The 14,206-nt window shown below is 36.4% G+C and overlaps 1 protein-coding gene across 4 annotated transcripts in view; it reads left to right on the forward strand.

Moving 5' to 3' along the window:
• The window catches only part of LOC136884706 (zinc finger protein 85), a 417,693-nt gene that overhangs the window by 298,061 nt on the left and 105,426 nt on the right, over positions 1-14,206 (forward strand). For 3 of the 4 annotated variants that reach the window (XR_010861415.2, XM_067156985.2, XM_067156986.2), the window contains one exon: positions 11,020-11,102. Coding sequence is in view for 3 of the 4 variants with exons in the window: in XM_067156985.2 (XP_067013086.2) it covers positions 11,020-11,102 (83 nt within the window). In the remaining variant the exon portion in view is untranslated. Of the gene's footprint in view, positions 1-10,319; positions 10,438-11,019; positions 11,103-14,206 lie in introns of those variants that run through there. The other variant, XM_067156987.2, reaches the window with a different exon arrangement.

The following is a 14,206-nucleotide window of genomic DNA, read 5'->3' on the forward strand; positions in this document are numbered from 1 at the left end:
TGGTCAACAAGGGACTTAGATTCAATTGGCCTAACTTCCACAAAGTATAAGACATAACGAGAATAGCTGAACAGCGAAATGATACAAGATACAAAATTAAGAGGAAACTCACCAATTTGGCAAATGAAATAAACACAAATTTGACACGTACCATTCACAAACTAAATGAACATTTACAAGATAAAACAGAATGACATCGTCATGAAGGCCGGCAAATGAGGAACCACAGTAATAAGGAACATAAATGAATACATTAATAAATCTGAATCCTTTTTCACTGCTAAATTGTTTTCAGTAATAAACAAAGATTCCATAGGCCAAGTGTAACACAACCTCAAGTCTTTGCTGAAAAATTCATCTTTTTTACTTAATGAACAGGAATCACAAAAATTAATAAACATGAACCCAAACATACCTACAGCTAGAGCACTACAAAAAAATACACAGAATAGTAATTCCTATAAGACCAATCATCAATAGTAAAATTAATCATACTGAGCTCGATAGCTGCAGTCGCTTAAGAGTGGTCAGTATCAAGTAATCGGGAGATATTGGGTTCGAACCCCACTGTCGGCAGCCCTGAAGATGGTTTTCCATGGTTTCCCATTTTTCACCAGGCAGTGCTGGGGCTGTACCTTAATTAAGGCCACGGCCGCTTCCTTCCCATTCATAGGCCTTTCCTATCTGATTGTTGCCATGAGACATATGTGTCAGTGTGAGGTAAAGTAAATACCAAAAAAAAAAAAAAAAAAAAATCAATTCTACATACAAGAGAACACAGTTTATACTGTACATAGTTTTATGGAAAAACATAATAAATTTCATAATAATTCTCTGCTAAAAATTCAGTGGATTTTTCCAAGAAATTACAAAATTTAAAGTAAAACTATATCACGTCATGTACTCGTTCGATATTACCAATATGTACTCAACTATTCCAACAAAAGAAACAGTTAACATAATTAAAGAGAATTTAATCAAATACAGTCATCTCAGCATAAGGGAAATAGATGAATTTATCAACATTAAATTTCGTATTCTTCACTTCACTTTTAAATAAGAAGATATATCATCAAAAAGGATTATCAATGGAAGATCCAGTTTCAGGCATCTTAGCAGATATTTGCCTGGACCAATTAGAACACACAAAATAAAAACAAAAATACAAGACCACTTTTGTGACATTTACTTACAATAATCCCATATATATCCAGTTTCAAACCCATTCAAAATACATGATTTCAAAATCACGTTCAAAGCACAAAACACTAATTAAAGTACGTTCCTAAACCATAACAGTGTCAACTCGAATAAAGAAAAATACTCAGGTTCTGGGATTTACAAACTCACAAGTTCTCAATGTTTTGAATCGTACATCAGTCAAACAGGACGAAGTTTCTCAATAAGATATTTTGAACACTATATTGCAAATAAACATAACAAATTTTCAGCCATGAGCGTACATATGAGGGAAACGGGGCACACATACATGACCATAGAACAAGATTTAACATATCTAAAAAATATAAGAAAGGGCAAATTAATGAACAAATACAAAAACATCCGCATTCTTATATACCAGTATTTTAATAAAAACCTCAGTTTAAATGACCCAGTAGATACGAAAAACCCTCTATGCGATCAAATACCAATTTTATTTAAAATATTAAAAATAAAAGAAAGTACTTTTCAAAACTTTAACAAACCACCACACATAAAATTCTGCCCACAGAAAAACCACCTCTGAGAACAACCAGTGCATCATCCGCCCACCCTTCTACTACCCATCCCCTTCCGCGCACCACACACAGATATGGCACAAAGTGCACAGTGTCAGCTGCAGCTATTTGAACTAATAGTGTCACCAAGGCAAGCCAGCTGCAGGAGGATACAAAAGGATACAAATACCCAGGATCCAGAATTTAGATGCAACATGTCCTGTGAAAACATTAATAATGTAAAAACTTTTATGTAACACCGAACCATATTGTATTGAAAAGGTGGACTATTCCTAAAAAAGCTTTAAGTGAAAAATAAATGTTGCTGAATGTGGACCCAAAAATGAGATTTATAACGTGTAATAAGTGGGTATGTTCCGAGTTGTCAGTGGAGAGATCATGTGGAATGACATTAGTAGACGATGAGTCATATCTAATAAAGTAGGGAAGATCACAATATGAAGATAAAGTTGGAATTAATGGGGGAAAATATTTGTTTATAGGAGGGGAGCCAGGGATTGGAATATCTCACTAAGGGAAATGTTCAATAAATTTCCAATTTCTTTGGAAAACAGATGGGGAATCTGCCACCAGGGCGACCGCCATAAATGCAGATCAGTAGTGATTGATTGATTTGATAAGGCTCAAATAAATAAATAAAATTAAGCTATTTAGCAGAAAAATATTTATAATTGATTAATATCGATAAGAGAATTTCACAAAACTTAAACCCAGAAATAACATCCAACATTTCCAACGTTTAAGGAAATAAATTGTTGCCCAACATCACAGACACATCAGACCCAATTAACAATCCTTTCCAAAGAAATGAAAGGTGAACCACCCACATAAACACAAGAAGATAGCGTGCAATAACAGTTTCAGGACATGTTATAAGTGCAGCCCCCAGACGGAAGGAGGGAAGACATGATAAAGAAGAGCATTAGGGCGTTAATCGAGAATCAGGACAACTGAGTAGCCTTACATGGAATTTATTAGCTTAATATATAATTTCATTACTTAAATTAAGAGTCATTTATATAGTTCAGTTTTCGATTTCATTGGTAAAGTAAAGTATTTTGTATTTATTTTCATGGTAATTATTATAGCTTTACAGTATTTCATTTACAAATGCAGGGTATTCTACCTTGTTTAACACATTCACGCCCATCATCTATTTAAAGGCTGGCCCAGCTATTCCAGCTGTTAGTGGCAGAGCAAGCAACAACGAATTCTTTTCACAATAAGTTATAAACTAAACAAGATGTTAAAACTAAATTTTTCGCATACCTTAATGAAGTCCTCTAGTATCTTTGTCGGATGCGGTAGGTAATGTCACACTTTCTTGTGTGAATGGAAACACCACACTTTCCACAAAAATAGCGTGGTTCACTAATAATTTTATTTTTGAAGCACGCTTTGCACCTTCTTGAGGGGAACTTTACTTGATGATGGAAACTTCAAGAGAATATGCCCTTTTCTCTTCGCATCTAACCTAAATGGTGGATCCTTGGCCGGTGCCCTTTTTGGTTGCAAAATCGCGGGACGTTGACTTGGAGCTTATGGTGTAGATGGAGCCGAGATGTCAAAGGTGACTGTACCTGTATGTCGGGTTCACTTTTTTTCCCCCCGTTTGAGAATTGCCTTGTTTCTTTAGATCTTTTGGTACACCCCTATTTGAAGGTATTGTTCCGTGTACAGCAGTGTTCTGTTCCCGTAATCGTTTCGTGAGTCGAACGCTATTGTAATAATGGTCCATATAGACTGTATATTTTCAAGCAGCTGAAAAACTGTGCTTTGTATATTTGCACCACTTGCATCATTTATACTGTCCCTACATGCCATGGTTACACCTCAGAACGCGATTATACACACGCTTGTGCAATCACAAACCAACTATGCAGCTAGTTGGGCCAGTGCTAGGCTACCTTCAGAAACAAAACAAAGTGCATTGGGAGGGAAAATCGCTGTGACCATGTGTTTTCTGGTGAGTAGAATTATTCATAAGGGTATTGCCTTCATTTCTCTCGCACATATTTGAGACCGAAATAGATCCCAGCTGCCTAGGAACGGCTCCAGTTCAAGGTTGTGCTTATCTGGGCTAACTCGGATACAGTCCACAGCGTGGTCACGCGCTATAGGCAATAACTCGGATACGGGCATGAATGTTCTAATCAGTATCATGGACATCTCCTTCACGTGTGCCTCCTTTACACATCTCTGCCAATGCAAGATGGGTACAATGCACAATTTGCTTTATAGTGTCTTTGGGGAAAAACAAATCCCATGCTTCCATTGCCAACATTACATTTCGTGCTTGCCCTGTGGCACCTGGTAGATGTCTCATGAGATTCCTGTGCATAGTCGTGCGTCCTCTATCTGCAGTGTACATCCGACTTCTCCATTTTCTCCCTGTGTTAGGGGACTGTTTTATACCACTTGATCAGAATTTGCAACAAGAGGTTATCTTTCAATTCCAGAAATCACAATTTTCGCTATTTTGTTCAGTTTGTTCAACATTGTCACGGCAACTGTTGATATGTGATCTACATTTTCACCTGCTACTTCCTTCCTGCTAAACTCCTATTCCATTTCATCTATCCTTTGTAATAAATTCTGTGCATTCTTGTCATATATAGTTCAATATATTGTATTCAAATATGGTCAATATATTTACAGTATTCAACAATGCTGGAACAAGGTGCAAGGTGAGGGAAAATATTTCTGACCTGCAAGGATGACTACAGCACACCACAAATAAAATTAATTAACCTTCACCATCATGCAACAGTTGCAGAATTATGTGGAAAATAATGAACCTGGTATACCTACAAGGAGAGGAGACATTTGTGCAGAAACATTTCACAGTGGAACATAATGAGATATAGAATGAAGGATTCCCTCACCATGTGCCCGGTGCCATGGAAACAAGCAGCTTCATGAAATTTGTGCCTTGCATTCAGTTACACACACAGTTTCATAATCCCAAACTGCCCTTGAAGTAATGTTGCTAATAAAGAGCAGTTGTTCTTTGAAAAGCAGAAAGTAAGAAATATGCAACCTCTGGAATGACTGGGGTAATGTAGTATCGCCGAGATACAGTGAAGTCCATCTCGTTCATCTTTGGGAGCTTGGTTACAACCATGCTAGCCACATGACCTATCAGAAGGAACTGAAAATAGTAACTTCAGTTCGAATCAACAGGCAGAGATCTGATCATGCATACTGCAATGTTTGAAAATTGCCATTATGTAGCGGGCCAATGTACGTTTGAAACTCACAGTCAATACAAGTTATCTTAGGATCAGAGATAGCATTCAGCTAATTAAGTTCACATCATTTTAATGAAGAAGAAAGATGCAGGCGTTCAATAATGACACACATTTCTGTGAGAGATTCTCTGACAATAGATACAATAGCTATGCTAGAAACATCATAAAGAAGCACGTAATCCATCAATGGAACAACATTTGGACTTGTTCCGCTAAAGGCCAAGTCACTAGAGAAATATTATTTCCCAAGGTTTACAACCGTCTGCAAAGTAACATGTTGGTGCCAAACTTTGAAGTAACTCAATTTTTGACTGGTCATGGCAAATTTGGTTAATATTTTCATGGATTTGGAATCAATCGTCCTGATGGCTACATGTGTGTCTGTGGATCCTCAAAAACAGTGGACCACCTCCTGCTTGAATGGGCTGCATTTGAAAGAAGAAGGCATGACTTGAACTCTCATTTAAATTATTGCAATATTGCAATATCAAAACCCCTGCATCATTTGTTTAAGCAGCCATGCTGTTAAAAATATCTTATTAACTTCACTTCATTTTCTGCCAGTTAGATACATTAATTCATTTTCATTGTAAAATTGAATATATTTTTTAACTATAACCCTAGTATACTATGTAAAATAATCTTCCAAACTGCTTTGGATATTCAATAATAATAATAATAATAATAATGATAATGATGATAATAATAATAATAATAATAATAATAATAGACAGACAGACAGTCTTGCCCTCTACTAGGTAGTTTGACACTCAATTATATCAGTGGAACCTATTGACCGTGTCTAAATTAAATCCCTTAAACTTGGTTAGGTTCCTTATATACTGTAATTCTTTGTTGAGGTCTTTAGGTGTGAGGGGTATTTTTAAGGCTCTGTGTATTAAGCTATAATATGCTGCCTGTTTTTTCCCAAGGAGTTGGAACAGAGGTTCATAGCTTGAATAGAAATAGTTTGATTTTTTATTTTTTTTGCTAGTTGCTTTACGTCGCACCGACACAGACAGGTCTTATGGCGACGATGGGACGGGAAAGGGCTAGGAATGGGAATGAAGCGGCCGTGGCCTTAATTAAGGCGTGAAAGTGGGAAAACATGGAAAACCGTCTTCAGGTCTGCCGACAGTGGGATTCGAACCTACTATGTTCTGATTACTGGATACTGGCCGTACTTAAGCGACTGCAGCTATCGAGCTCGGTAGGTTGAAATTTGAAAGTGTGTCTTTTTGATGTGTCTCACATCTTAATGTTTCATTAATATTGTACTGTCACAGGTAGAAACATTCCCTCTCATCTTACTGTCATAGAAATTGTCAGGAAATGGAAATCCTTCCTGGCATTTTAAGATCCTGAATCACCAGGCCACAGCCTTCAAGATAATTACAAGAATATTAACATGGAAATTAAATGGATATTGGGTGACAAGTTGGCAGATTAGATGTTCTGTTTTCCCAAGGGCAGATCCACAGTAATTGCAGTAGAGTGCCTACTGAAGAATGTACATGAAGGAACAGTGGAAACTCGGAGTGGTTCGTTGGTGGGGGGGGGTTACTCTACGTTGTCAGACTATTGTAAAGCATTCAACACCATAACCTGAAGACTGCTAATGGAAAACTTACTTGATCTTGCAGGACGGATATGGACGACAAAACTGACAAATAACACACTGTCCAAAAATCATCGTCATCCTGGAAATAACATGTTGGTGTCCTCCAAGGTGTCCCAATAAGTCCACCCTTCTCATTGTCTTTGTCCAGTATGTGGTGACAGGAATGCCAAGAACAAGGATAATCAGCAGAGAGCAAATTAACAAAGTAGGCACAGGAGAATGAGCTAAAGATAAACAAGCAGGCAGCTGAACTGGTTATCTTCTGGAAAGGCACATCATGTGACAACCTGAAATGACGAACCTGAAAAGGCACATCTGTTTTCTGTTCCTAGGAATGATACTCCAGACAATGCTACATTGTTTCAAATTTGCCCTGATAGGATAACTGCAGCCAACAGAAGTAGGAATGACAACTGGAATATGGGGAATCTGTTACTAGAATCAGCTGTGAAACTCTCTGAAGCTGAAGTATAACCATGCAGTGCATATGTCTTATGCTGGTAGACATAAAGTGAGTCAAAGGGAGATATTTAAGAAAAGTTCTCTCAGTGTCAATGTATGCACCCAACAGATTGGTGTACAAGCTAGCCTGGGAGCTATCCCATAGAGAGCATAAGACGGAAACTAATGCCAACCATGGCAAATGTAAAGAATGAACTGGAGATGAGAGCTAGAAATAGAACTGTGATAGACACAGAGTTTTATGCCATGGCCACATTGACTGATAGAAACTTGAAAAACTGCTCTGTGACATTAGGGGCAGTCCATGATTTACATGTTAAGCTGTACAAAGGGAAGAGATGGCACCACCCCAACCCAGATAGTCTGTGTGAACCATGTAGTCAGAAATGCAGGAGTTAATCACTTTGAGTTATGTGAAAAAAAATAAGGCAGCATATTTTGGTGCAATTATATTATTATATTAGAAGGATGTGAAGGAAGGTATTAAATGGGAATATTATATGAAATGTAACCAAGCCATCGGCACAACCATATTTGGTGACTGTTGAGAGGCCAGGCTAATGAATAATTCATCGAAAAGGACTGCAGACTTTCGATGTCACATTGGCATACTGGATAATTGCCTAATAAGACCTTGTAATAACAATTATGATTGAATGATGTACTGATGATAGCTTGCTCCTGGGTATCCAGAGGTAAAATCATCAGCTGTTGAGATGTAAGTTGGGGGGTTACACAAGAAGGTGGTCCTCTAGAAGATTAATACATCTCGTAAATGTACTTGCAATCAAGAGTGAATTTCCCCATAGCAAATATTTAAAACTTATTATACGTTCCACAGCAAAATAAAAATCAATACAAAATATAAAGTAAAACTCATTTAGTAAAACAAATTAACTTGCTCTTTATAATTGAATTTTGGCTGGTATGAGGGAGACAAGAGGTTACAAGATGAGAAGGGTTATGATGTAGTCCCATTTTCACAACAAATAATGGAATGTTTGTTTACTGTAATTTTCTCTCTCCATGCTATTTTAACAAGAATTCTATCCAACGGCTATTACATTGTTCTGCTTTTGAGGATTTATGAAATGCAATGTTATATTGTCGATAAACAGAGTCATCCCTTAGACAGCTTTATTTGGGTGATATTTTTCATAAAATGTTTGCACTGATTCCCAAATTTTACACGTCTCCCCAGTCTCATATGAAGGGACAGATTTTTCTGTCCTTTTCTCCTCCTCAGATGAGATTTCCTCCATAACTCCCTGGTGTTTTTGGTGAACTCAATTATCAGACCGTTGGTGGTCAGCTCCTGGCGATGTTCTTCCACTCAGCCCCACTCACATCCAACCAATTTTCTTCTATAAGGACACAATTTCGTTAACATATGGCAGCTCCTGTTAATCAGCAAACCTGTTGAAACCAAGCAAGTGGTTGCACAGGTTGGGACAGGTAGTTATCAACTTGCAATTGGGAGATAGTGAGTTCGAATCCTACTGTCAACAGCCTTGAATGTAATTCCTTTAGGGTTCCCCACTTTTACACCAATTAAACCTTAATTAAGGCCACAGTCTTTTTTTTTCCAGTCCTAGCGCTTTTCTATCGTCATTAACCCTAATTGTGTTGCTGCAGCACTACTACTAATTGTAAAAGAAAAGAAATTCTGAGGAAAAGAACATAAAGCTTCACTGCAGTTTGTGTCTTTCATAAACCCAAGAGATGTTTACAAAACTAAGTCATTGTCTGTAAATGAAATTTCTCTTCTGCTTATGTAGTTTTAAAGCAAATTACCTGAACACAGTCCTTTTGAAGGGGAGTAAAAATGTTGTAGATTTTTATTAAAGCTGATATTGATTAAGACTTCTCATTCTAAAGAATTGAAGAACAACTTTTTTTTTTTTTTGCTATTTGCTTTACATTGCACTGACACAGATAGGTCTTATGTTGACAATGGGACAGGAAAGGCCTAGGAATGGGAAGGAAGTGGTCGTGGCCATAATTGAGGTACAGCCCCAGCGTTTGCCTGGTGTGAGAATGGGAACCCACAGAAAATCATCTTTACGTCTGCTGACAGTGGGGTTCGAACCCACTATATCCCGGACGTAATCTCACAGCTGCGCGCTGCTAACCACTAGGCCAACTCACCCGGTGAAGAACAACTGGAATGACTGACCATTTTTAGGATGAATTTGGTTATGGTAGGCAAGTCATCGACCGTGAAAGCGTTGTTGGATGAGGACTAGTGTATGTCTTCTCAGTGATCAAATTCCTCTTTGGCAACTCAAGTAACAGAAAGGAACACACAGGAGACAGGTCAGTACATATAAAGTATAAAGGCAATGGCAGGACAGTGCAGGAATAAGGAAGAAGAGGAAGAGAGGGCGAGGCTTGACCTTGTGTGAAGGTGTGAAGTTTGTTATCCTGTGATGATCCCTCTTTTCTGTTTTCTCTTTAGGTGCTTCTCTGTTTGTGTGTTCATTTTCTGGTTCCTATCTCCCTATGTAATAATTGCTTGATCTGATACTTGTATGTTCCTTTCCATTAAGTATATTTGACTAGAGGGAGGAAATCTGCTCTGGATAGCTGCTGTAGTACTAGGGAAACTGCAAAGGTTCATCCTACAGATGAAGACAATCAAAATGAAATTAGATGTGATGTATTTAATTTTTATTGAAAATTAGAGAATGTTCTGCTTATTTCATTGGGAATTTAAGATATACAGATGGTTTTGTACTTTTTGTAGGAGATCTCTTAATATTGCAGATGAAATACAGTAACTTGCAGAACATTCATAGGGAGTCAAAATCATTTGAAAGTTTTCACAGAGTAATTTATGGGTATTGAGCATGCACCAAAGCAGTTGCTAATTTTGTACTTGTGTCCCAAGTCACCAGAGCAAGGGTCATAGGAACCCTTATTTTCTGTAAACCTCTTTGTATTGCTTTGCAGCTCACTTAAATCTGACTGTTGGATCTATAATGGTTATTTTTTGGATTTCCTATAGATTACTGCCTTGTCCATGCATTTAATGGAACCTTCAGCTGATGTCCAGGTTATGTCTTCATACACTTTGAGCTGTTTTATATTTCTAAAGTAGTTCGCTGTCCTCCTATGAAGTCTGGTGTCTTGTATTTCTTGTGAGCTCCACTTTGCTGCAGAAACCAAGAATACGAAGAAGGGTTTCTGTCTTGTTGCACTCACATCAATGGCTTTGGCTGGGAATGTTTTGAACTGCAACAGCATTGTAGTTCCATCTTGAGGATGTTTGTCCATTGAGAAGAAGTTGGTCCGTTCTTAATGGATATACAACTGTTAGATATATTTTACTCCGTGGAATGAGATGCACCTGTGGCAGTCTGAGGTAAGTTTCTCCACATTTCGAACTGATCACGCTGTTTCTAATTCTCATAGCATTGAGCTCTTCATCAGTTACTAGGTTAAGATGTCTTAAACTGTTAAAAAATTCTTCTTTGAGAATTATAAAATGTTGCAAAAGCTTATTAGGATTGCACTCAAAGTGGTTGTCTATATTTTTGTGTTGAAGAAATATATCAAACTGAGTCATATATATCGGTTTAATATATTTGTTTCTTAATCAGGTTTCAACTGTGATGACATACCAAGCTTAATTATACTGGAATTTAATATTTTCATCAATGATCTTTTATGTAATAATATTTCATCATTTGTTCTTCTCATCATTATTGAGGATTTTGTTCTACCACTCCTTGCACTAAGTTTTGTTTCCTTGAATTTTCCATTATTAATTAATGGTGCATTATATTTTGGTTGCTACAATTAAAATGAATTATATTTTGATTATTGTGTAAAATATAACATGGCTTTTATTTTATCAGCTGTTTCTTTTCATTTTATGTATGTTGATTTCTGCAGTGACTATACGCCATTTATCTTAATTTACTTTCTTATTGTTTCTTTATAGCTTGCTGCAGACATTAAGGATGAAATAATTACAGAAGAACGTACTATTGCTCAGTTGGTTCCCTACATCAAAGATGAAAACAGGCAAGTACAGTTTAGCTTTTCAGCCCAAAGGCTACAAACATTGAATTTGTTATTTATCTGTTAACTAGCTCCCTCCATGGAGCAGTGGTAGAGTGTCATACATATTTTGAATAGCATCCAGTCAGTTCAGTTATATGATAAGTGTATTTTGTTTGTTGACTTTACTGATAGTGAGTGGTGTATGACAGTTATAGATATACTAATCAAATATTATTATTATGAATTATTGTTTATTACCACGGCAATATCTTGTTACGATCCAGCAATCTCATGGTGTTCATCACAGTCAAGTTTTGCTCACCACGTCAAAGTGACACAAAATATGAAGTTTGCAACAAATTTGTCAATAAGTAGAATATTACTAGAGTTGAATGTATGATGGTAATCCCAAAAATAAGGTCTCCTGTTTTTTATAAATACATAGACCTGTTTATTTATTCAATGGTTTACATCATTTTACAGCTTGAACATTTAGCTATTTTTGTACATAATCACCATTTTGGGTGATGCATTTCTGTAGACGCTGTGGCAGGTTTTGTATGCCCATGTCATACCAGCTCGCTGCTATAAAGTCGACCAACACTACCCCTTTTCGATGCCAAAACACAGTTGTCATGACTATACTGACAGACTGTGTTGACTGCTTGAATTTCCATGCCTTTGGCGAAGAGGGAGGCCGCCACTGGGGTTATTGTTTCTTGGTCTCAGGTTTCATCACCCATGAAAATTGAGTCCAAAATGTTGTCCTGTTCAGCTGCAAAGCATGACTCACAATACAGTACCGTCATTTGGCGATGGATTTCAATCGGTTCATTACGGTTTGTATTAAAAAACCAAATAACTGCGCGTACTTCGCACTTGGTGGTAACATCCAATGGAAACACCATTCTCAACAGCTGCCAAGCCCAGGCTAACTGCCTCAGCGCAGCGTGCGTTTGTTTATATGCAAGTGCGGGAGACGCTCTTCAGAATATTGTGACCAACAGCCACATGCACAGAGTTCGTTATTTATAAAAAAAATAAGAGACCTTCTTTTTTTATTACCCTCTTAGTAAATGTGGTTGCTTTTCTCCTGGGATTACCAGCAACAGAATAGCATGTCTCAGAAGTGGTAAAGAGAAGTAGAAATGTCTTGGGTTGCAATGAACATTTACTATATCATATTTCCAAATGAAGAAATGCTAACTGCAATACTTGTATGAAATAAGAAAGGTATATTTAATATAAATAGCAAGAGTGATGAGAAAGGAAAATATAATTGTAACTCTATTGATTCAGTGGATGAAACGCTGGATGAAAACAACAAATTAATAAAACAAAAAACATAGCACTTCTAACCTCCCAGAACAAAGTAGAGGAAATGAAAAGTGAAAATATCTGATTGAGAAAACAACTGAAAGACATAGAACTAAAACTAGGTGAAATGCATCTTTACAGCAGAAGAAATATTATGAAGATCTGTCAAATTCCATGATTGCAGAATGAAGACCCTGTAGCAAACAAAATCGGACCAGCTAGTGCTGGTCAATCAGTCTGAATGAACAGGTCATTGAAATCTTTCATGGGGTGGGAAAAAGGATTTCCTTGATATTGTTGAGCTGGTATGATGATGAAGTATGTTGCATATAGATAAATTTATTCAGAGAAGAAATATAAAACAAGATTGAAATACTAAGCATATAGGTTATTTAACTAGTAATCATATTTATATTCATCATAAGCACACACCTCTAAGAAGGCTTGTTTTCAAACAGGCACGATGAGGTATTTCTGGTGTTGTCAAATTTCAGAAAAAGGACCTGGATGATATCTATGGATGATTAAATAATATAATGTGATCAAATTGAATGCAAGCATGGATACATCTTCAACAGAATATGAGGGGTCTAAAGACTAAGGAAAATAATTTCTGTTTAAATGTTTTCATTAGTGGATATGACTTGATACTTTGACTGAGACATGGCTGTATAATTCACTGCAAAATACACTATTATTTGATAATTATTGTAATGTGTTCAGGGAATGTAGAAATGAGGGACTGGGTAGGGGGATAATGGTGGTGAAATTGCGGAGCTGTCGGTGATAAGCATTGCATAATTATGTTTATTAATTCTTCGGTGTTAACATTCCCCCCAAATTAGTATTTCGATTCATATCGTAATTTTTTCAATTCGCTAGACTAGTTAAATTGTCTCAGTAGCATAATTATTATGGCTGTAATAATCCATCATTTAGAGGTCTCTCATGTAATCTCACCAATAGAATGGCTGCAAAACTTGCAGCCTTGGAACAAAATTGCTGATACAGTTCAATGGGTTTAGATTTTTTAATGATTAATATTGCACATTTAATTCTGCTACTGGAGAATACTGACTTCTACTAGAGGATGATCATCATCCTTCATTACATATTGCAATAAGACCCTCTAGTGTTCATATCAGAAGAAAAGTGTCTTCTTCAATTTATACCTAAATTTTAGAAACAGATTTTGCTACGATGTATGGAATGTTAAAGGGCATTTACTAGTGGCAAACATATTTTAATTAATATTGACACAGCACTAATTTGCTTCTCTGTACAGATTTAAACAAGACACCTTCATAATATTGTTGGCTTAATTCAGGCATCATTAATATTTTAATGTTAAAGGAATGACATCCATCTTTCAAAAGAAACTTATAAGAAAATGAGAAAACTAAGTAACTCATTGATAGACACATAACATAAAAACTATATCAATCACATGCAGGAAATTATGAATAAAATTATAAACCATTTAGAATTGTGTTAGAAGCAAGAAGACAACAGATAGATCATTTTGTCAGTACATGATATTGGGAAGGAACTTTAACCCACTAATAATTAAATTTCAGATAGATTTTCTGATTATTTTTTGTCTTTGTACAAATTAGGAAGTCCTTCAAATGTTGACACTGGAATTACTGAATAGGCAACCCATAATTTGCTGGCTGAAATATTATCTACACTTGCATATTTGTTGATTATTCGTGTATTACAAAAAAAAAAAAAAAAAAAAAAAAAAAAATTAAAAAAAAAGGAAATTGAGAATACGATCCACAAACTGAAACACATAAAAGGTATTG

The sequence above is a fragment of the Anabrus simplex genome, chromosome 13 (genome assembly GCF_040414725.1).
Source record: "Anabrus simplex isolate iqAnaSimp1 chromosome 13, ASM4041472v1, whole genome shotgun sequence".
Lineage (NCBI taxonomy): Eukaryota > Metazoa > Arthropoda > Insecta > Orthoptera > Tettigoniidae > Anabrus > Anabrus simplex.